At 42.2% G+C, this 25,313-nt stretch overlaps 2 protein-coding genes across 2 annotated transcripts; one reads left to right on the forward strand and one right to left on the reverse strand.

Moving 5' to 3' along the window:
* Positions 1 to 114: 114 nt before the first annotated feature.
* On the forward strand, positions 115 to 2,915 carry LOC124279338 (ADP-ribosylation factor-like protein 2). The gene is made up of 5 exons (XM_046715149.1): positions 115 to 282; positions 942 to 1,052; positions 1,467 to 1,629; positions 2,249 to 2,329; positions 2,494 to 2,915. The coding sequence occupies exons 1-5, from the start codon at positions 218 to 220 to the stop codon at positions 2,626 to 2,628; spliced, it is 555 nt and encodes a 184-aa protein (XP_046571105.1). The 5' UTR covers positions 115 to 217; the 3' UTR covers positions 2,629 to 2,915.
* A 2,466-nt stretch (positions 2,916 to 5,381) lies between these two features.
* On the reverse strand, positions 5,382 to 13,067 carry LOC124279337. The gene is given in 8 exon segments (XM_046715148.1): positions 5,382 to 6,124; positions 7,580 to 7,714; positions 7,938 to 8,090; positions 10,814 to 10,981; positions 11,674 to 11,889; positions 11,891 to 11,974; positions 12,685 to 12,781; positions 12,933 to 13,067. Coding segments are annotated over 8 exon segments (1,101 nt in total). The 5' UTR covers positions 13,049 to 13,067; the 3' UTR covers positions 5,382 to 5,992.
* Between the last annotated feature and the right edge of the window lie 12,246 nt (positions 13,068 to 25,313).

Raw genomic sequence — 25,313 nt, forward strand, 5'->3', positions numbered from 1 at the left:
AAACAAATCGTGTTACTGTCTGCTACTTATAAATGACAAAGCAAGATAATGTTAATCTTAAAGAAATATTATTCCGTATTCCGTATATATTCTATTTACATACACCCATTATGTTCACTCCTCCAAGTCGAGAGAGTTCTCTTTCAAAATAGCTATGATTCACGAAGAATGACTGCAACTTAGATGTTATTTATTGGGTGTTTACATCAAATCAAAAATGGGACTGTTGACAATTTTGAAGAAAATGAAGCAGAAAGAAAAAGAAGTTCGTCTACTTATGCTGTATCCTTTTTGCAATGATTTAGTTTATATTTACATCGAAATCTGACTGAACTTGTCTGATGCCGTTTTAAGACGCTTTCGTTGTCACATGTTCAGTGACACATTGATGATACTGTAAAATTCCAAAAGTTATTTGATTACCACACACATTATAGTGGGTAACCAAAATGACAAACCCCTCTTGATCATGTTGCTGCAATATTTGAGAGTGCCCTGATGGAATTCGAACTACGGACCTTCCGATCCAATTTCTGATACTGTGACCACCTGAGGTTAACCCAAGCCTGATAAGGTACGGATGGCGGCTAGAATGCACTTTACCGGGCGCAGCCCTCGCTGCTCCCTTTACGATCTTTAGGGTTAGGGTATGGCACCCTTTACGATCCTAGGGTTAGGCACCCTTTACGATCCTTAGGGTTAGGGTTTAGGGTTAAGGGTTAAGTGCAGTACTCCCCGGATGGCATCTGTGGGATTACTCCATGTGCTGCTACCTTCACATAAACAGCAGTCTATATTATTTTGATTAAAAGAAATGAAAACCTGAAAACACCCACAGACATAAGGGGATCAAACTATGAGCAAGCTGTGTTAACTGGGGTCAGTAGTTCAGCATAAGTAGAACTGTTGACATTATGCTAAAATTCCTTCACTGAAATCAGAGGCTTGGACAATGCTGGGAAGACGACCATCCTGAAGAAATTCAACGGTGAAGACATTGACACAATATCTCCAACGCTTGGCTTCAACATCAAGACATTAGAACATAGAGGGTAGGTGTGTCTGAAATGCTTGTTTTTATTACCAAAACATTATAGCAGAAAGTTTACAGAATGCAATCCCGTACTATAGATCACAGATTGTACAGTGGATGGTGCAAGGAACTGTAATTTGTGGTGCATAGTTGGGTTCTAATCCCATTTTCATCTTCATTCATTATATGTTTGCACTATAACAGTGATTATTGGTTTTACAAAGTGGTAATGATGATGACTTGACACTTTTGGCTCTTGTATGTCGTCATACCTTGAAATACATTAATCTTTGTATTTTCAGCTGAACCCACTCACTCCCTGTTGTTTGGGGACATTTTGTCCTAGTCAAGGTTTTTGTTTCCATAACAGTTAGTAACAGAAGTTGGTTGTTGAATGAATTGGAGTAGAATCATGGATGTTTTTTCATTCCAGGTTTAAACTAAATGTCTGGGATGTGGGTGGACAGAAATCTTTGAGCTCATACTGGCGGAACTACTTTGAAAGCACTGATGGCCTGATCTGGGTTGTGGACAGTGCTGATAGGATGAGGCTGCAGGACTGTAAGCAGGAGCTGCAGGCACTGCTTCTGGAGGAGGTCAGTGGTAGATCAGCTTCTGGATAGGCTACTGGAGTAGATGGAGACTTGGGATGGGCTACTGGTGTATGTCGATGCTTTGTATGGGAGATTGAAACTTGGGATAGGCGACTGGAGTATGTTGAGGCTTTGGAAGGGCAACTGGAGTGTGGTATATGAAGAGGCTTGGGATGGTCCAACTTATGACTAGATCTAGGCTGGGTATAACGATCATCACAGACACAATGCTGGTCATCTGATAACTTATGATGTCATGTGAGATATATACCTAATATACCTTATATACCTAACAACTTAATGCTAGAAAGTTTCACAATACTGTCTATGGCGGATAATTCTGGAATAAGCTGCTTGTAGCACTAAATCTAGTACAAGTCTACCCCTTAAACACCTCTGTGCCTTACCATGTTTACTGAATCTACAGGTTCAACGTATAATAGTTCAAACAGCACAACATTCAACAGGTAGCAATGATTAGTTCTAGATGCTTACTGAAGAGTTAAGAGTTGGTGATTATATAAACAATTTCCACAAGGAGTGTTTTGTGTTGTCAGCATGGTCAGGTTTTGTTTCAGCATGTATATTTTCTTTGTGTATATGTCATTGTTTTCTGTTTCAGAGACTTGCTGGAGCAACCCTTCTGGTGTTCGCAAATAAGCAGGACTTGCCTGGTGCACTGACATCAGATGAAATCCGGGTGGTACGTATGGCCTCTCTCATATGTTGTTTGTCATCATCTCTATGCTGTAAGTGACAATTGAATCATGTTTATTGAATACAAGAACGACCAATGGTAGTTGATGTGTGGTTCTGTGCAGGCCTGTTGTGCCATATTACCATGGTTACTGGTGTTTTGTGTATCAGGCTCTGGAGCTGGATAACATCAAGACACATCACTGGCTGATTCAAGACTGCAGTGCCGTGACAGGCCAGCACCTTCTGGAAGGAATCGACTGGGTCATTGACGATATTGCCTCGCGTATCTTCACCATGGACTGACAGAGCTACTGTGATAGATATACCCTACACTATTGAACGATTTCAGTGGTCAGCAGTCCTGCTATTATGGCAAGATGGGCTGGACCGAGAGACGAGGACCATGATACCAGTCTTATCTTCGAGTACATGCCACTTATTGATTGTAAATGCTACCATACTGTTGACCACATGTTAATTATGTCTAATCATCATCATCACTGGCAATGTGTCTGGTCCATCGGGTTGTGGACAGTTTCATCTGTTGCTTATAAAGGTTTCTACCCTGTTACGATACCAGTCTAACTGAAGCAGTAGTGTTGGGAATTGGTTAAAATCTTATAATTGATGATTGGTCATTACAACCGATCAATCATCGAAAATAGTTGGTTAGTGTTATTTATCAAATTGTCCTGGTTATGTTTGTTAATGTACACAAAATAAAAGAAAAACATTTAGTTCTTTCGGTTGTTTTGGCAAATTTCATGTCTTTAAAGGATAACTAATATGTTAGGAACATAAATTTCCTGGAGTCTTCAAGATAAATATTAATCATGACTTGGAACGAGCTTGTAGTGCTTCTGAAACGAAAAACAAACAAAACCAACCTTTTGATAAATATTGTCAATGCAAACAAGTGTTCCAAAATTGTTTGTGTTCGATTATGACAAAATGTGATCGATTGCTTGGTCGTTTAGTCATTACGACCAATCTTCGATTATTTCAATCGATTGGACCACCACTATGAAGAAGTACAGAACAGCCACACCACTCACAGGGTCACCATATTTATTGAGCCAGAAGACATTAAAGTTTCCATAGAGATTTATTTGTTTTCTTTGCTTTGGTTCTGAAAACACCATTCATATAAATCACAGGATTTAGTGAGTGAGTTTTGACTACACAGCGACGCTCATAGAGTTTTTCTTCAACCTTCCATGTATATCACACAACACACTACAAAGTAATGATGAGCAGAGATCAGGACCAGCTGGCAGATCAGATTGTGGGAGCTCATATTACAGTATAGCAGCCATATCACAGCAGCGTCCCAATCAAACATTTGTATTGTAGTCAGGGAATGATGACTGTACCATGTCACCTGTTGAACCCACGCAGTCATGCAGACCTATTCCAACACAGGTGAGATACACAGTAGTGGTTTTAGTACAATGTAGAACATGTATTCAAAGGCTAAAGATTTTGTGCCATGGATTTTCCTCACAAATAAAAAAATGGAGTTTTGAATTCGAAAAAGGAAAAAAGTTTATGAAAAAGCTTGATCATAATCAACCAACCAAATATCATTGGTACTGTATATCTTTTGGAAGAAATATATTTCTCTATAAAAGGCTAATGACATGTTATCGTCAGTCAAGCAATCTTTTAAAGTGGAACAACACACCATTTTAGAATGTTTTGAGTTTTCACTATGCTACTCCAAAGTGACGTTGAGCCATAGGAATTCTTGACCCTGGTACAATGCAGCTCGACTTCGCGTACTGGAGAACGTTCCTGTAATGGCTGACCACCCTGTCATCTCTTGCCAAGACATACAGATTCGAACCATGCAGTGCATCCACCAATGCAACTCCTGGCAACCGACGTCTCAGCATCTACAGCATCCCTGTGATGCACCCCACCTGGAGGCCAATCTGACATCAGAACATAAATCTGGACATCTCCAGGCACGCAGAAGATGGTCAGCACGTCAGTGGAACTTGCTGGACGTGTCCAGCAGTACTGGACTTAGAGCAATGTTCATGTGTAGCCCCAGCCTGCAAGATCCCTGCTCAGTTGACAATGTTCATGTGTAGCCCCAGCCTGCAAGATCCCTGCTCAGTTGACAATGTTCATGTGTAGCCCCAGCCTGCAAGATCCCTGCTCAGTTGACAATGTTCATGTGTAGCCCCAGCCTGCAAGATCCCTGCTCAGTTGACAATGTTCATGTGTAGCCCCAGCCTGCAAGATCCTGCTCAGTTGACAATGTTCATGTGTAGCCCCAGCCTGCAAGATCCTGCTCAGTTGACAATGTTCATGTAGCCCCAGCCTGCAAGATCCCTGCTCAGTTGACAATGTTCATGTAGCCCCAGCCTGCAAGATCCCTGCTCAGTTGACAATGTTCATGTGTAGCCCCAGCCTGCAAGATCCCTGCTCAGTTGACAATGTTCATGTGTAGCCCCAGCCTGCAAGATCCTGCTCAGTTGACAATGTTCATGTGTAGCCCCAGCCTGCAGAGATCCCTGCTCAGTTGACAATGTTCATGTAGCCCCAGCCTGCAAGATCCCCAGTTGACAGCCTGCCTGCAAGATCCCTGCTCAGTTGACAATGTTCATGTAGCCCCAGCCTGCAAGATCCCTGCTCAGTTGACAATGTTCATGTGTAGCCCCAGCCTGCAAGATCCCTGCTCAGTTGACAACAATGTTCATGACAATGTAGCCCCAGCCTGCAAGATCCCTGCTCAGTTGACAATGTTCATGTGTAGCCCCAGCCTGCAAGATCCCTGCTCAGTTGACAATGTTCATGTGTAGCCCCAGCCTGCAAGATCCCTGCTCAGTTGACAATGTTCATGTGTAGCCCCAGCCTGCAAGATCCCTGCTCAGTTGACAATGTTCATGTGTAGCCCCAGCCTGCAAGATCCTGCTCAGTTGACAATGTTCATGTGTAGCCCCATCCTGCCTGCAAGATCCCCCTGCGAGATCCAGTTGACAATGTTCATGTGTAGCCCCAGCCTGCAAGATCCTGCCTGCTCAGTTGACAATGTTGACAATGTTCATGTGTAGCCCCAGCCTGCAAGATCCCTGCTCAGTTGACAATGTTCATGTGTAGCCCCAGCCTGCAAGATCCCTGCACAGTTGACAATGTTCATGTGTAGCCCCAGCCTGCAAGATCCCTGCTCAGTTGACAATGTTCATGTGTAGCCCCAGCCTGCAAGATGCCTGCTCAGTTGACAATGTTCATGTGTAGCCCCAGCCTGCAAGATCCCTGCTCAGTTGACAATGTTCATGTGTAGCCCCAGCCTGCAAGATCCCTGCACAGTTGACAATCACTGGATGAAAGGGAACAACATTGATTATGGCTTCCCAATCTAGCAACTTGAATGTATCCGTCCTCAGACATGGAATGCGGTTCCCCAGATCTCTCTCCATGAGGCAAGGTGTCAGTCCTACATATATATTACACGCAACTCTCTCGCATGATGTCATTCGTTCGCGTCAGCAGGATTGCTTCACATCAACCGTACTTGGCCACCATACTTTCAGACATTGTTCTTTCCTTGTCACTGTGACGACAGTAAACTTCTTCTACTGATCCTCTTTGGGCATGTTTATGTCACAACGTTTGCCTTACATTATCGTCCCAGATGGCAGTACATCACTGCCCAGCATCAAGTTAGTATTTTGATCGCATGCATGGAGTGATCTAGACAACCAACTACTGCCTCTGGAACTCCATCACTGTCAATGTCTGCCACAGCCAGGGTGTGGATCCAGTCGGGTGTTGGGAACTCAGCCACCAGCTGAAACAGGAATAACAGGACATTCATACAGGAATACCTACTGACCATACTAGGATATATTTCCATGGAAATTGAATGAAAACCAAAATACTGCTCATTCAAGATATGAATCCCACGGTTGGTATTCCTTGGTCTTCACATTCCAGAATTCAAGCCACCAATGTTCTGTATTTTTGAGTCTTGAGTATTTGTTATGCGAGTGTATAAGAATCCATATATCAAAATCACTGACTTCAGTACATTCAGTTGAACGGTTACTTCATTTTGTTGTACAAACCACAAACTCATATGTAGAGCAAGCAAAGAGTTGTTTTTCATGAGACAAAGGCTAGATACAGCCACACTGGCAATAAAATAGAGTGAGTGAGTGAGTGAGTGAGTATGGTATTAAGCCGCTTTTAGCAACACCAGAAATGGGTTTCACACATTGTACCCATGTGGGGAATCGGGCCCAGGTCTTCGGTGTGACAAGCAAACCCTTTAATCACTAGGCTACCCCACCACCTGCACTGTAGGCCAGATACAGCCACACTGGCACTAAAAATGTAAACAAGAAGACAAAGTCATCAATATCCCCCGCAATGGCAAAATACTCTTCATGATTATGTCTACAAGTTATGATTATGTCAAATATTTAGGTGTGTATATAGAAAAGTGGAAGGAGAGTATTGAAAGGTTTTTTAAAGTTCTGCTCCGGAAAAGAGCACTACCACCAATTTCAGGCTAAGTCAAACTTGTTGCCACGCAAAAGCCAAAAATAGTTTATTGGGAATTCCAAAACTACCAAAAGGCACCAGTACACCACCAGATCTATCTATGTGCCACGTTTGGTGAAGAAATATTGAACGGTTTTAGAGTTCTGCTCCGGAAAAGACAAATGTGCACGGACGGACGGACGGAGTCCATTTTAATACCCCCCGCTAAATGCGTTGCGGGAGATAATTAGTGGCTAGATACAGCCACACTGGCACTAAGATAGAGGCTAGATACAGCCACACTGGCACTAAGATAGAGGCTAGATCCAGCCACACTGGCACTATGATAGAGGCTGGATACAGCCACACTGGCACTAAGATAGAGGCTGGATACAGCCACACTGGCACTAAGATAGAGGCTAGATACAGCCACACTGGCACTAAGATAGAGGCTATAGAGGCTAGATACAGCCACACTGGCACTAAGATAGAGGCTAGATACAGCCACACTGGCACTAAGATAGAGGCTAGATACAGCCACACTGACACTAAGATAGAGGCTAGATACAGCCACACTGACACTAAGATAGAGGCTAGATCCAGCCACACTGGCACTAAGATAGAGGCTGGATACAGCCACACTGGCACTAAGATAGAGGCTAGATACAGCCACACTGGCACTAACAGAGAGGCTAGATACAGCCACATTGGCACTAAGATACAGGCTAGATACAGCCACATAGCTAGATGAGAAGCTCACCTGGCCATCATGGTAGGCATTGAGGTGGTTGAACTGCCCACAGCACAGCAGGATGTCCGTGTCGGAATCTGGACGATTCAGTGTGGTCATGTTGCTCACCTTACTCTGTGCATTGGCAAATTCATCCACAGTTATCTGACAACAGATGGCATAACTATCATTATTTGGTTTAGCTATAATTGGCATCCACTAAAATACTGTTGTTTGTCAGCCAACAAAGAGCGAAGAAGCTGACCTTGAAATCTAGTCCTCCTTAATGAGCAAACATAACATTAGGTTCTCATGTGAAGCTATTATATGATTACAGAAAGAGCACATATCTCATAACAGAGACCCAACGCAATAAGGGTTGACTTACAGTAAAACTGTGGAGGAGATAGATGGCTCCTGTTTGTGTTCCTAGAGCCACCTGGTGGCAGTGTTTGGAGGTGACTGCTGGAAGGGGAGGAGCATCTTTCCCAGGGGATGAGAGATCCAACTTGTCTGCTGCCACAAAGCGACCTTTACACATCTGATGAAAAACAGCACAGTCACTGGATTTAAGTTCATGATCTACACATATCACTGTAAGAGGATACTGTGAGTTCCAATATCATTAACTGGGAGTACTATGAGTTACAAGTGTTCTTAGCAGGGTGTACTTTGAGATACATACAGAGATGCCAACCCTGAATCAAATGAAAGCGGAGTCATGCCTTGCTAAAAGCAATTCCTGAGCCCTGAAAGTGCCGAGGTTGAGAGGGGCTGGGGGCGTTTTGGGAACCCGGTGGGGTCCCCTAGTTAGATTTAGCCTGGGCAATTTCTGGGCATACTTGAAATCTCACAATTGATCTTACAAATATTCTATAGAGTTTTTAGCTTCATTACCAATGGGAGTGGTTGGCATCTCTGTACAAAGTGTTGGGAGTGGTTGAAATCTCAAATTGATGGTACCAACAACAATATCGAAAAAAATTGGTTAGCGTTTCAGAGTTTCCTATCCAGGTTGTTATTGCAGATATGTATAACATGATGCAACTTGCTACTTTAAAGTGATGACTAAAAATATATCATGAACATAAACTTCCTTGAGTCTTAGAGAAATATTCAGTCATGGCTTTTAGTGAAATGAGTTTTCTAAGAATTAAACACGTTTTCAGGCCCTGACCACTTCTAAGATATGTTCCAATGTCAAGTTTTTCAACGACTAAAACAGTAGTTCCAAAATCGTTTATGTTCGATTATGAGAAAATGTGATCGATTGCTTGGTCGTTTGGTCACTGCGATCAATCTTCGATTATTTCAATTAATCGGAACACCACTAGTGGGTAGTAGTGTGTAAACGTTCCAGCTCCTAGTATCCTGAACACTGTGCTAACTAGAAAGTGTTCTTACTCGTATAAACAGATCTTTTTGTCAACGTTGAGACCTCAAACAATTCATTTGATTCCTTCATTTCAAAAGCTCTAAGTATGAAAATACATAGTATTGATAAAATGTTATTATGTTTGTAAAGTCTTCAGTTAATATTTTTATATTCAATTGAACTTAATTGCTTATCAACAAATCAACAACTCCATAGTTATATTTTACAAAACATTCAGAATTCTAAGTGATTCTATTTCGAAATGCATGAATGAATCTGTTGTTTTTCAGTCACAGAGTTGTCCTCTAGTCAATAAATATTTCAACAAATGCTGAAATCAAAATCCAATTTTATCACATTAAGTTATGGATCTAACTTTTCACAGGAATCTAATCAAGAACCAAAACAAAACAAAAATTGAAAGTAAAGTTCAAACCCCCAAAAGGCACATCTACATGATATGGAGGGGCAGTATAGCAAATTTGGTGAAGATTGTTCAAGTAGTTTTAGAGTTATGTTGAAAAGAAGAAAATATAAAATTGAAAAACTCAAACCCCAAAAGGATACAATAGGAGCATTTGCTAACGCCCGACGGATACTCAACAAAATACAATATGTCTCCCGACCCTTTGTGGGGAGACATAACAACACATGCAACATTGATCATTACAAGATCAAAACCTACAGACTCTAAGTTTTAGTGAATATCTTGATGTTCGGCTTGCTTGCTCCAAGTGGCATCAGTTATCAGTTGTAACTTGATGTCATGACACAGAGCATTGACACGTAGAGGCACGCAAGTGGACGTCTTTGGATTATAAACCAATGGCAACTGACAAATCATGATGTTAAATTCCTAAATGAGTAATGATGAAGTTAATCTATCATCAAATCTTATATCCAGGATGTTTGAATGACACCAGTACCACCTTACAGATGTTTAACCTGTCTAATTGTCACCAACATGTCTAGTGTACAATTTCTTTTCTTGTGACCCTCACCAAGAGGTCTCCATGGCAACCACCCCTTGGATGTATGTCATGAGTTCTTTTCAAACTTGAAGCAGGTCTGACAGATTTCCACTCAGGGAACAAAACAAGGAGAAATGCAGAGTGGGCATAGGTTTTTGAAAATTTGCCATTTTTCATTACATCACAGACGTGTTGAATGTGTAACTCACCACAGCGTCCAGTGGGTATCTCACCACCATGTCTAGTGTATAACTCACCACAGTGTCGAGTGTATAACTCACCGCAGCATCAAGTGGGTAACTCACCACCATGTCTAGTGTATAACTCACCATGTCTAGTGTATAACTCACCACCATGTCTAGTGTATAACTCACCACCATGTCTAGTGTATAACTCACCACAGTGTCCAGTGGGTAACTCACCACCATGTCTAGTGTATAACTCACCACAGTGTCCAGTGTATAACTCACCAAGGTGTCTAGTGTATAACTCACCAAGGTGTCTAGTGTATAACTCACCACAGCGTCCAGTGGGTAACTCACCACAGTGTCCAGTGGGTAACTCACCACCATGTCTAGTGTATAACTCACCACAGTGTCTAGTGTATAACTCACCACAGTGTCCAGTGTATAACTCACCACAGCATCAAGTGGGTAACTCACCACCGTGTCTAGTGTATAACTCACCACAGTGTCTAGTGTATAACTCACCATGTCTAGTGTATAACTCACCACCATGTCTAGTGTATAACTCACCACATGTCCAGTGGGTAACTCACCACAGTGTCCAGTAACTCACCGCAGCATCAAGTGGGTAACTCACCACCGTGTCTAGTGTATAACTCACCAAGGTGTCTAGTGTATATCTCACCACAGTGTCGAGTGTATAACTCACTGCAGCATCAAGTGGGTAACTCACCGCGGTGACTGGTGCTGGTGCAGTGAGCACCATGACGACCACGCCCTGGTTGAGGATGAAGATGTGACCAGCATTGTCAGCTACCAGGACATAGTTGCACTCCCGGCCATGCTGGTCGACCAGCTCCGCTGTCAGTAGAGATGTCACTACCAGATGGGAGACTGAACTCTGTGAAACAACATCACAGCTACATCAACATTGCTGCTACATCAACATCACCGCTACATCACCATCACAGCTACAGCTTGTTCAGCTTGACCTGATCAAGTGAATACTAATGCATTGCGTGACCGTGTCACAACTGGTTGGGTCTATTATTGTGAAGAGGTGCACCTTTGTCAGTTGATTGTCAACATGTCCGAACAGCCGATACAGGTCTCCATTTGACATCTCAGTGTCGAGAAATCATCAGCAATGTCCTAACTTTCTTTAAAAACGAAGCTACAGATGGTTTAATGTTTCCGATTCGGGCTTTTAGGCAGCGAGCAGCAACATTAATAACATTCTCTGCTACCCTATTTAATGAAGTTAACTGGACCTGTCACTTGGAGAATATCACATCCTGGGGTACAGAGTAATATTCATTTTACACAATACATGTACAGCAATGCCAGATCATGGATTACATGATGCAGAAAGGAGAATATCACATCCTGGGGTACAAAGTAATATTCATTTTACAGAATTTTTACAAGAAATAGACAGATACTTTGAAATAATTATCAAATCTTACAGGAAGCGATCACACCACTATTTCATTACTTTACAGGACACTAAAATTAATCATTGGTAGTGGCCTTGATCCCAAGTTTTGTAGCTCAAGGTAAATCGCTGTGACTGTTTTCATATCTGATGCTTACCACAGGGACACTTTGACTGCTGTTGAGATCAACCCTCCACTGCTCACTAGAGGGCAGCACTGCTGACACCAGCCCTGAGTCATTACACATGACGACTGACGATGTCCCTGCTGTGTCGTGGTATACCTGGAGGGTGTTGATGCTGCAGGGGGAGACGTTCTGCCGACTAAGGATCTGTTGGTTACATATGACAGTCAGGCTGCCCAGGGAGTCAGCCCACGATCAGATCATTGTTATAGAACTTGGTCATGTCATGAATAACCATGGTCTGAATGGGGCCACTCTTGGTCTCCAACGTAACCTGAAAAAAATCAACAGGCTAAATAAGTTAAACCTTGAATCTGGATTAAATGGGGAACCGCCATCTTATTTAGGTAAAAGAATCCGATTTTCTGGATTTGTAAGACTTGTCTTGAATATAATTGCTTCATGTCTTAAAAGGATCCATGTGTCAGGATAGGTCAGTTGTTGCCTACCTGTAGGAAGGGAACTGACATGGCCAGTAACCCTGCTGGCTAGCGTGATCTTACATAGTCAGCGTTTAAAATTCCCGCCTGCCCGATCGTCCAGAATGGTCTATTTTCATCTCAGACGGTCAGATTTCAAAAGTAGCCTGTCCGGTGGTCTGGTAGATGTTTTTACCCCTAACAGTAAATACTTCATAATATCAGACAGGTTCTCTTGTCGTCAGTTTGAGGTGTTTAAGGTATTTATGATAATTATGTTTACTATTGGACAGTTCATTTTACAATAACCAATCACAACACATTTACTGTCAGTATACCTAAACTCGGTATACCTGATTTTTTTTCATTGTTGAAAATCGGACAGGCAAGTTTGTATCCGAACTGGTAATTTTTTAAAGTTACCAGTCCGGCTGTTTGGCTTGGAATTTTGTGAGTTTTAAACACTGACATAGGTTCAGTTGTTGCCTACCTGTAGGAAGGGAATGTACATGGCCAGTAACCCTGCTGGCTGCAGTGATCTTACATAGGTTCTGTTGTTGCCTACCTGTGGGACCTGGGCAGCCAGACTTCCGGATGGTGTTAGGTTGTAACAGCGCACAATCGCATCCTCTCCGCCTGTGACCACGGCCATGCCATTCTGTCTGCAACAGAGAAGTGAACCTCTAAACACTGACCTTCAACTGGTTAAAAATTGTTAATGACTAACTTAGTGTGCACCACACTTGGCTTGTCAACAAACTGATCAGCTGATTCTATGAAGTAAAAAACGTGGTCACGGCTTTTTGTCATCACCTGAAGAGACTGCCAACACATATGACGTTGAAACTCTCTTTACAATTCAGTTCCCACAATCTTTTTATCTCTACTTTATCGAGGCAACCCTCCCCATCTTTCTGTTTGAGTCTCATCTTGGCGCTTCCTTTCTGCACTAACATAGTTTCACTCGAAAAGAGAGTTTTTAAGGGGAGAATACTCTGCTGGACGAGCAAATTTAAGAGACCTGCGATACTGAAAGAATCGGCCGGCAAATCTTCCGTTACAAGCTGTCATCTGACAGCAGACGGGATTCTAGTTTGTTTTTCTGTTTGTTTACATTGATACATTCAATGAGTAGGTTTTTAAAACATTTCACATACATCTGATCGGCGGGAAAAGACACCCCCTTTCTTTTTATAATATTTCCTCTACCCAAAACTCAGGGGCAAAGTATATGATGATACATGAAGTTTTCGAACAATGCTTGGTGTGCACTTCAGAGGAAGGATTTAATTGCATGTTTGTCATAGTTTCAGATTCTGTTGGGGGAGAGAGAGTGTGGAGTGAGTGAGTGTGTGTGAGAGAGAGAGAGAGAGAGAGAGAGAGAGAGAGAGAGAGAGAGAGAGAGAGAGAGAGAGAGAGAGAGAGAGAGAGAGAAAGAGAGAGAGAGAGAAGGAGGTGTATCCAACATGACATAAGATCGATAAGATAAGATATTTATTGCACAGCATTCCACGAGGGAACAGTTGCAATATTCTATATAAAACAAATGTAAACATATTAGGTACACAGATATAGATATACAGATACATTTCACATATTAATGATGTACATTACATAAATTTCAATAATAACAATAAAAGTTTTTGCTGCATTTTTTGTTCTTTCCGTGGATAACTACTTTGGATTTATCATGGTTAATTTGTAGGTTATTTATGGTGCAATATCGTGATACATTGTTCAATAGCATTTGAGATTTAAGGGGTGAATCTGATAATAACAAGATATTATCAGCAAATAATAAATGGCATATTTGAATATTATTCAGTTTTAGTCCTAGTATTTCTGGTTGTAGATATAAATGTATATCGTTTATAAATATATTAAAGAGTGTTGGTGATAATGTACATCCATATCGAACACCGGTGTTTGATGCAAACGGCATAGACAACCCTTGTTGTGTTTTTAGCTGATATTTCACATTTGAGTACATGGAGCATATGGACGGTAACATGTTACCATTAATTTCATGTATATTTAGTTTGTTGAGCAACAGATTTCTGTCATCTGTGTCCCTGGCTTTTTTAAATCGATGAAGCAAGCATAGATATTCTTCCGCTTACGTTCATATTTATCAATTAGATAGCGCTGAATGGTTATATCCCAAAACTTCCACATCCCAATACTACTACACATTGTTAAAACAACAACTCCTCATCACCCCTTTTTATGTAATAGGATAGCCCGGGAAGTGCACTGAACTGAAACAACTGATAATGACAACAAGTAGAAATATATATAATAGTTAATAAATCTGAAATATATTAATATAAATTCGTGCATATTTCATGTAGGCAAAAATGTAAATTTTGTTTTCTTGTATTACCTTGAAATGTTGTTGTTTACGTTCATAGTACTCTGAATATACAAATGCAAAACATAAATTATGCAAGCTTAACCTACGTTTAAGGTACATGTATATTAAGATATGTAGATTTAAGATAAAACATGGCTAATGAGTTTTGAAATTTTATATTTATTGCTTAAAATGGGCCAACAAGCCTAATAATTCCTTTCAATTCTGATTTGCAAATATAAAGTAATATACCAAATCCAGGCATAAACACATAAATCAATTTTAATTAAATAAGGAAATTGATAATGTTATGGTATGGACCATTAATTGTTATGGTAGTGGCACAATAACTGTAGTGACATTTGTAATAATAGCAAGTTTTTGTGTTTACTTTAAAAGATAATTTAATGAAATTTGTCAGTCAGATATTAGCAGAATGTTTAAAGAATATTTAATAGGCAAAAGATTTACTTATGGATGTCCCTGCCATCGAAAAACAGGTAAAGACTGCATGTTACTGCAGTGACACTGTGACGGTATATAATGTCGCTACCGTAACGGCCCTATCACAGCCGTGTTCTTCTACGGAACCGTCCACATGCTCCAACAACAGTACAGAGTGACAGGGTTATGACTGCCAAATGTGCGGGTGAAATCTTGGATATATAATTTATTACTTAGTCATTGTTTGTATTCGTTACTAATTAACGGGTTAAACCATTACAGACTGGGGTAATCAGTATGCTAAAGTGTGTGCAGTCAACCAGGAATGTTGTTGTTATAAGATGTGGAAGTTTTGGGATGTGGAAGTTTTGGGAGGATACCCGCTGAATACGTCTTATAATCGTGATACGGTGGCATCAGAGGGCGTTGGCATCAGCATTGTATGTCGATCCCATCTGCACCATACCAATGGCTCTTTCTCTCTCTTCAGCTGTTAATCGTGGCATATTTGTCGTACTTTTATACCATAACATGCATTCTACTCTCTCTTTATACCTTATAGAATCATTCTACACGTGAAATGAATGCAAATACTGCTTGAATATTGCTACATTTTGGCGATTGATGTTGCTATTTGTAAATAGAAAATGGACAAATATTACTTGGCAAGCAAAAATGTTAACAAAGATAATTTTAGATGTTCCTAAACACTTCTTCACAATATCAAAGACATTTTTTACTTATTTTCACTAATGCAAATCAGCAGAAATATTTTAAAAGACTGAAAGCATAGGAATGATTCTTTTATAATTTTACACACTCTACAACAGTCGTTTCTTGTTTTAATAGTTGAAAATTGATGACTTTAAATTGTTTATCTTTGTCTCAGGGCAGAATTTTATTTCAACCTTTCTTTTGGACATCTAAATCACTGTTATTGGTTTATTTCAGCATGGTCGAAGATAGGACAATTTAATTCCTCTGAAAAAGATGCAATATGAATGCATTTGAGAAATTGTTTCGTGATTTGCATAAAGCTGTGTTGTTAAGCTTTCTTGTAAACTAATACCTTCTAACTTATTTTTTTCGTGATTTGCTTAAAGCTGTGTTGTTAAGCTTAATTTCTTGTAAACTAATACCTTCTAACATATCTTTGATAGTTTTTAAGTAATTCATACAGGTGGATGGGTAACGTTTGTTTTGGTGTGTGTGTGTGTGTGTGTGTGTGTGTGTGTGTGTGTGAGTGAGTGAGTGAGTGAGTGAGTGAGTGAGTGAGAGAGATGTATGCTACCTCTACGTGACGATATATCCTACATGACGGGGTACACTATTGCAGGTCACCGTGACCCGTCACTCAAACCTACCTGATTACGAATACATGACATGTTTTTTATGGATAGCAACTTCTTTATGCGACGTTTCAGAGCTGATTCTTGCTCCTTCAGCAGATGAATGGGAATATTTACAAAGCTATCTGATCACGTCCAGCATTTCCGTGTTCTTAACAGTTTTTGGCGTATATCCCCCTTTGAAACCAGGACAGGGGTCAAGAGTTCAGGTCAGAATCAGCTCGCACCTATCTTCTATCTACTACACAGTCACATTACGACACGCCACGCGCCCCGTGCCACTTGGTGTCCATTACGATAACCTGATGGTCAGTGAAGGCGGGTCCGGCCACTGCAATTGTGTAACATTATGTGCAATCGATATTTTAACTGTATTTGAATGACCTTGGTCAATCGAGGTTACATTTCTGGCAGCCAGAGTTGACAAGCTATAAACTGCGCTACTCAATGTTAATCGTAGAGATAACATAGCTACCTGGATGAAACAACTGGCCTAAATGTCACCTCATCTAAAACGACAAGAAGAAGAAATCCAAAAACGTGCTGAACAGCAGAGATGAAAAGTCATCACCCAAGTTGCATTGCTGGTTCGAAAGTTTTGTATAAATAATCGAAAGATTTAAATGTATACATGCTGTCAATACCTTGTTCATTTCACTCATTGAAATGTTATATTGAAGATTAAATAAATACCAGGAACTAATCAGCTTAAATGATCACGTCACTCAGGGGTATCTAACCAGAGAACTCCCACAGAGTTCAGTAGGTATGAGCGACGCATTTCAACCGAAATGTGACTTAAATAAGTTAACATGTAATAACATTGAAAACTAAGATGAACTTTGGTTATACCTTGGCCAATACGGGTTAACTTGGGTTATACCTTGGTCAGTGCGGGTTCATTTGGACCGTGCAGGGTTTTGAAATCAAACACAAGCATGTTTACAACTCCTTTGGGGCCCGGGTCGCGTGCATGGTGAGTTGTCATGACAACAGCGATAAACAGCGTGTTGCTGTAATAAACGATACACCCATCTTTTCCCTTCCTCGCCCACGTCTGCTATAGTGATGGACGATAGTGTTGGTCCACTGGTGTCTGTCAGGGCGAGAAGAGGGAACAGTTCACTTGTTCCAGCATTGGGAACAAACTAATAACTTGCCCCCTCTCTAATAGAAAATTACTAACCAGCCTTTTAAAATTCACAACTTTCGGAAACCGACCCGCAATAAATTCTGTGTTCTGGGTAATGGCTGCTGTAGCAGCTTTGAACTGGTCTTTTAGAGTTGGTGGCGCTACATGGATCTATGGCAGTGTAATCTGTAAAGGAATCTTTGCAATGTAAAAGAACATTTCTGGTTTCTAACACAAAATACTCAAGATGAGTTAATGTATTCCGATTCTTTCATACACCTGTAGTCTGTCTAATACATCTGTAGTAAGACACAAGATGCAAGATATTCATTGTACAAAGGTTCCATGGAGAAACAGTGACAATATTCTATATATATACTGATAGATAGATGTTTAAATGACCAAGGGTTATAGAAGATGTTTGGGACTTGTTAATCTATTAGTGAATCTGTTCTTGTCTGGTGGGTATTGTAACACAGCCTCCATTGTGGGTGTTCCTTAACATGAGTTGTCTACATCATAGGAACATGTACCGAGAGTGGGAGGAAATGAACAATGGGGTGACTGTTTAATACATCCTCGATAATCTCCAGGGTATACTCGATGGGGATTTATCGGAACGTATACCCTGGATATTATCGAGGATTTTTAATAAAGCACCGTACAGAACTAAGGATACTTTCTTGGTCTTAAGGTCCCGTTCTTCAACTGCTGGGTTGGCTGTCTACAATCACCACCGGCTTACGGCTATCCAGTAACTAACGTTAGAACAACTATAAATATTTTATATTATCGACCATTATCGACCATTACCAGAATGTGGTTATATTTATACTAAGGATATTTTCTTGGTGTTAGTTTCCACAGTGTTCGTCCCGGGGGCAAGGCCAGTCCGGGGGTTAGGGACATGCCCTCCCCACTCCCCCCACAAACCACGCCCATTTCCGTATCAGCTGCATGGTTGCGTAATTAGCATGATGGAACAAAGGGCTGCTGCGACCTGCTGACCACTCACTGAACCCGCTAATTTGCATAGGATGAAGCCATATTGCGCATGTGCAAACAGACTACGGTACCGTGGGAAGCCTATCGTGATTTGTAAGTATTGCACAAGGCGGGTCAGACGAGGCCAGACGGTCAGATGCTCTCTCATTGTCTTCACCGAGGATTACTGATTTCGCTTCATACGCAGTTGGATTTGAATGGAACTTGAGAAGAAACTGAATTAGCTGAATAAAAACTAATTTCTATTAAATGGCAGCTGAAATTCTGTGTAACATACAGAGGTTGTGTTCGGTGGTCTAACCAGTGACGTGTCCAGTGCAGACATGAAAACCATCTTCTCACAAAGTTCATACCGCTTTATTTGTTCACATGCGCTTTGTTACAACCAAACTGACGGTGAACTTTAAACAAGGGAGGAATTCGCCCTCTCTTTCAGCACCTCGCCGCGATGACCATCTCCCTAGATCGGGGCACAAACACTCACCTTCAATCGGACTTTAATGGCCCCAGAAGGATTAACGTTTGCCAATATGTCATAAAAGTTGAAAAGCGTGTTCAGCCCAGCGTAATAACGTGGCGGTCAGCCAGGGGTGAACGATGGGGACATAAGTGACCCAGGTCAGTCGGCGTTCCGGCCCAGCGCCCCCCACACCGTCACGCAACAAGTGACCGCGACCCGTGACTGGCAGTTGGGTCATGTGTTACTCCGTCTCTGGTCAGTTATCTAAGATAAGAAAACTCCACCGCGTGAGAACAGGATGAGATGACCTGAGATCCAGCCCCTCAATCTGAGTACCTGTACTGGTGTCTTATTAACAACACCAGTTAATGCTGCAGTCTGTCTTCTGCTGTACACAATTCTCTTACATGTCTAATGCTCATGGTGAAATAGGACAATTTTTTTGTCTGATCGCCCTTTTTGTGATTGCCATGCACTGAACACTTAAACCCATATAGTGCTCCATCTGTGCCAAAACGTGGATTGAAAGGGTGTATGGCTCGTTACCACCGATTGCTACAGAAACCTGTTCTTTATTCTTGTCATTTGATAATGAGACTTCTTTGAGTGGCATTTTAAAAGATTGGAAGTACAATATAGACAAACTTTATGGATGACAACTTCAACTTACAGATTCTCGTACCGTTGTCAAGCAAGACTGCTGTACCGAATCGTCACACTCACGCACTATAAGAAGTTGTTATCCATACAGTTTGTCTATAATGATAATGAGACGCCAATACTGTCTATCTGCTTCTTAGCAACACCTGACGGTTTGTATCTGGTACAGTAAGTAGAAGGGAAACTGTGTGCGATACTCGGTGTTGTACCAATTCTAACACAGGCTCGCTGACTTATTTGACGCATGTCATGGCATGACAGTTGTGTAGATCAATGCTCACGATGTTGATCACTGGATGGTCTTGATCCAGTCTCGATTATTTACAGACCGCCGTCATATAGCTGGTGCGGCGTTATGCAACAACCAAACCAACCAATTCTAACGGAGGGGTTGGGGAAACAGTGGGGGAGAGGGGACGATGTACGCTACTCAGTGGCGTACCAATTCTAACGGAGGGGTGGGTGGGGGAGAGAGGACGCTGTGCGCTACTGACTGGTGCGGCAGATGTTGACTTTATCGCCAGGTCAACGCTTATGACTTTTTTAATTGTTGCTTTGAGGCCGTCTGGTCAGTCACGGCGATGTGGCGTGTGAGGTCAGGTACTGGTCATCTCAATGTAATACAACAGTCCACGATGATGTACAACGCTCACAGATCCACATGATGCTGTTGCCATGGTTACGGAGTCACCCGCAGGGCACAAATTATTTTTAAAACCGAGTGTTTTGACTCTATAAAATCACCAAATTATTATCATCAACGACTCAGTAACACATTGCACAAGGACACCGTGTCTTGACACAGTAAACTACTGTACGCTCACACCGAGTGTTTGACATAGTAAGCTATGTTAAGATGACACCGAGTGTTTGACATAGTAAGCTATGTTAAGATGACACCGAGTGTTTGGAGACAATGAACCACGGTACACAGACACGCAGTGTTGCAGACGTAGCCAGTTCCTAGCACCAGACATTGATGTCGGTGGTCCGGTGTCCATGTTCTGGCATTGGTCCACCTATATGCTGATTCCCCCACATGTTCTGGCATTGGTCCACCTATATGCTGGAACCCCCCCCCCCATGTTCTGGCATTGGTCCACCTATATGCTGATCTCTCCCCTACCACCCCACACACACCAACATGTTCTGGAATTGGTCCGCCTATATGCTGATCTCCCCCACATGTTCTGGCATTGGTCCACCCATATGCTGATGCCCCCAACATGTTCTGGCATTGGTCCACCTATATGCTGATTCCCCCCACATGTTCTGGCATTGGTCCACCTATATGCTGGACCCCCACATGTTCTGGCATTGGTCCACCTATATGCTGATCTCCCCTATACTACTAAAAAAACATGTTCTGGCATTGGTCCACCTGTATGCTGGCAGGTCGTGGACACATGCCGGGGGAATCAGCGTATAGGTGTCTGTGTCTGGCATTGGTCCACCTATATGCTGATTCCCCATGCACATGTGTCGGGCATTAATCCACCCCTATATGCTGATTCCCCATGCACATATGTCTGGCATTGGTCCACCTATATGCTGATTCCCCATGCACATGTGTCGGGCATTAATCCACCCCTATATGCTGATTCCCCATGCACATATGTCTGGCATTGGTCCATCTATATGCTGATTCCCCATGCACATATGTCTGGCATTGGTCCATCTATATGCTGATTCCCCATGCACATGTGTCGGGCATTAATCCACCCCTATATGCTGATTCCCCATTCACATATGTCTGGCATTGGTCCATCTATACGCTGATTCCCCCATGCACATTTGTCTGGCATTAATCCACCCCTATATGCTGATTCCCCATGCACATATGTCTGGCATTAATCCACCCCTATACGCTGATTCCCCCATGCACATATGTCTGGCATTAATCCACCCCTATATGCTGATTTCCCCGACATTGACATTGCACGTAGGACAGCCAGAATGGGAATCGTGTTGCACCCATGCAATCGAACACATGCCTTATGACAAGCCTACCATTACCACTACTACTACTACTACAACTACAACTACAACTACTACCGCTACTACCACTACTACCACTACTACAACTACTACTACTACTACTACTACTACAACTACTACAACTACTACTACAACTACTACACCACCACTACTACTACTACTACTACTACTACTACTACTACTACTACTACTACTACTACTACTACTACTACTACTACCACTACTACTACTACTACTACTACTACTACTACTACCTACTACTACTACTACTACTACCACTACTACTACTACTACTACTACTACTGCTACTGCTACTACTACTACCACTACTACACTACTACTACCACTACTACAGCTACTACTACTGCACTGCACTGCTACTACTACTACTACAGCTACTGCTACAACTGCTACACTACTACTACTACTACTACTACTACCACTGCTACTACTACTACTACTACTACTACTACAAGCTACTACTACAGCTACTACCACTACTGCAGCTACTACCACTACTACTGCCACTGCTACAGCTACTACTACTACCGCTACTACTACTACTACTAACTACTACCACTACTACAACTACTACTACAACTACTACTACAACTACTACCACTACTACAACTACTACTACTACCACTACTACAACTACTACCACTACTACAACTACTACTACTACTAGCACCCTCTGAATTAGTTTTGGAAATATTCGACCTAACGTGCCCTGCATGGGGCAGCTGGCTGTCCACCTCCCACGGTCTCCAAGTCATGATGTCGTTATACTGTAACGGTGTTTATTGATGTTTACTGAGGTGATGCATGTATGGCTGATATAAGCTACCGCTAATGTGACAGTACTGACTTCGGGTTTACGAAGTGAAGATGTCAGTCGAGATTGGATGCAACAATGTGACGCCATCGATGCCACGTGCCTTGTAAAAGACGTGTGTGTATTCGAGGCGCTATGTAGCAGTAAATCTACACAGATGGGTACGGTGCAGACAGGGTGATGACAGATCTCTCTCTCCCCCCCCCCCTCTTCTTCCCCTCCACCCCGTCCCGCTATCCGGCGGTCCGCTCATTAGGACAGATTGCACATTGAAAACCATTTAAAGATCACGTGGTCCTTGTGGAGATTCTTTGATGGACGGCCCTGTGAGACATCGATGACGACATGAACTTCAAATTGTCAGAAGAAAACGTGATTACAGCAAGAGCGGCACTAAACACTTGCACCGGTGCGTTACTTCGGGGTCGAAAGGTCAGCCATATTGCACCACTCTCGGACTGCTTTGTCCGGGACAGACCGTGATCGGTTTTCCGTCCCCGAGATCCGCGGTCATCATGACATCCCCTTGCGGCTGTCGTCGTACCCCGCCCAGACAACCTGGTGGCACTGGGAATCTGGGGATGTGTGTCACGGCCATGTTCGTATCTAGATCCTATCTCGTTTCAAAGTATCGCCCCAAAACAACAGTGGTAGACAAGAAATGAAAAGCGGAGCCCACGCAAACTGAAGAACCACCACCATTGTAACGCCATTGTCGTGCTGTAGCCCAGTACTGATCGACAGTCACTTAGTCAGGCTGAAAGGGTCGTTGTCCACTACAGATGTGTAACCCAGGTACGTTTCTGTATTCAGAAATGTACCCTAAACAAAGTCAGAAACGTACCCGGTACCCTAAACGGGGGACCAGTCCATATTTTGCAACCAAAACCAAAACCTTATGTAGTTGTTCCCGTTCAACTGATTGCGTGTGGTATTGTGCTTGGCAAAATATTTGTTATTGTGTATTATCGTTTCTTATATAACGCAATCAAATGAATCTAATACAACAGTATGACAGTCCCGTCCAAGAAAACGGCACAATGCGGAATGCACTCGTCGTAGGGTACGTTTCTGTATTCTGATTTTGGCTGACGTACCTTGGGTACACATCTGTAGTACCCATGTCGACAACAACCCCTTCAGCATTAGTGAGTTATGCGCTCAGTAGGGCCCCCGGTTGGAAACTGTCGACGTATTTTTTGTACCACATATGTTAGATATGGAGAACTGAAGGGTACACAAATATCGGGTTGTCTGAAATAATAAAGAAAATAACTGTAACTGTTTGGTGTGTCTTTTTTGTATTTTAATAGTTTTAGTTTCTTCTTGTTGTGGTTGATTTATTTGTTGTTGTACGGGTTTGTTTGTATTTTGTTCATGTTTATTATGTTTGAGGGATGGTTTGGGGTTGTTGGCTTAGGGTCCAGCTAGGGCCGGGGTGAGAGAAGGGGCAGAGCTGCAGCTGCCAGCTTGAGGCCGCACTGAATTACATTCCTCATCATTTTACGCTCGGGATGTCATATTCATTATAAAACAATATATTTTTCTGTGAGTCAATGGTTTCATTGATGTGTACAATGCCGGCACTGTCGGCCGCCTGTGCTTCAATGCTGTCAAACACACCGACTAATGGTGCCGTTTACAATGTTTTTTCTGCCCTCTTGTTCCTAGTTATGGCTTTATTATTTTGTGTCGACGCCGCGGGATCTGATTTGAAGGAGCACGTGCCACGTTTATTGAAAGTTCACGTGCAAGTGTGTACCAGGGTAAGAAAGAAGTAAATAGGTATTGTTCTGAAGGCGCTGGGGTCCGGCCGTGACCACGGGTCACGTGACCCTGGGTCAGCCAGCTCTCCCCCCGCAGGTAATTAGTTGACTGTAGAACAATGGTAGTAATATATGAACAGGTGAGATGAGGCTGCAGGGAAGGGGGTGGATGGGGGTGGGGTTCTACGTCTTGGTGTCCGGGTGGTAAGGACATAAATTTAATAGTTTTTAGGAAAGCTTAAATTGGTATTTGCCTTCCATTAAGCCGCAGGGCATCTTGTTGCTTCACGTGGAGCTGTTCGAGTCAGACAGCCGGAAACTGAATGCTCAAAGAAGACAATATTCCATTAGGACTCATTCTATATCAGTCTACTGACGGGAACTAGTCATAAATACCCAAACTTACCAAAAATACGGGATCAAAGTATACATCGATGAAGAAAACAATGTCCACGTAAACAGGTTCCGAATGCGTGCATACTGCCTTTGTCGGTGAGTAATGCTATATTGCATACCATCTACATGTGCGTGCATACTGCCTTTGTCAGTGAATAATGCTATATCGCATACCATGTACATGTACGTGCATACTGTGCTGCCTTTGTCGGTGAATAATGCTATATCGCATACCATCTACATGTGCATGCATACTGCCTTTGTCAGTGAATAATGCTATATCGCATACCATCTACATGTGCGTGCATACTGCCTTTGTCAGTGAATAATGCTATATCGCATACCATCTACATGTGCGTGCATACTGCCTTTGTCAGTGAATAATGGTATATTGCATACCATCTACATGTGCGTGCATACTGCCTTTGTCAGTGAATAATGCTATATCGCATACCATCTACATGTGCGTGCATACTGTTTTTGTTTATGAATAATGTCAAACCATATAACTAAGAGTAAAGTGACTCCCATACTTTCACTTGGACTTACGGAAGTGCTACATAAACAGTATATCTTATACTGTACCATGAACCTACAGTGCTGCATAAACAGTATATTTCATACTGTACCATGAACCTACGGAAGTGCTGCACAAACAGTATATCTCATAACTGAACCATGGACTTACGGAAGTGCTGCATAAACAGTATATCTCATACTGTACCATGAACCTACGGAAGTGCTGCACAAACAGTATATCTCATACTGAACCATGGACTTACGGAAGTGCTGCATA

This window comes from Haliotis rubra, unplaced genomic scaffold (genome assembly GCF_003918875.1).
Source record: "Haliotis rubra isolate DU_JTF1 unplaced genomic scaffold, ASM391887v1 Scf25, whole genome shotgun sequence".
NCBI classification, from domain to species: domain Eukaryota; kingdom Metazoa; phylum Mollusca; class Gastropoda; order Lepetellida; family Haliotidae; genus Haliotis; species Haliotis rubra.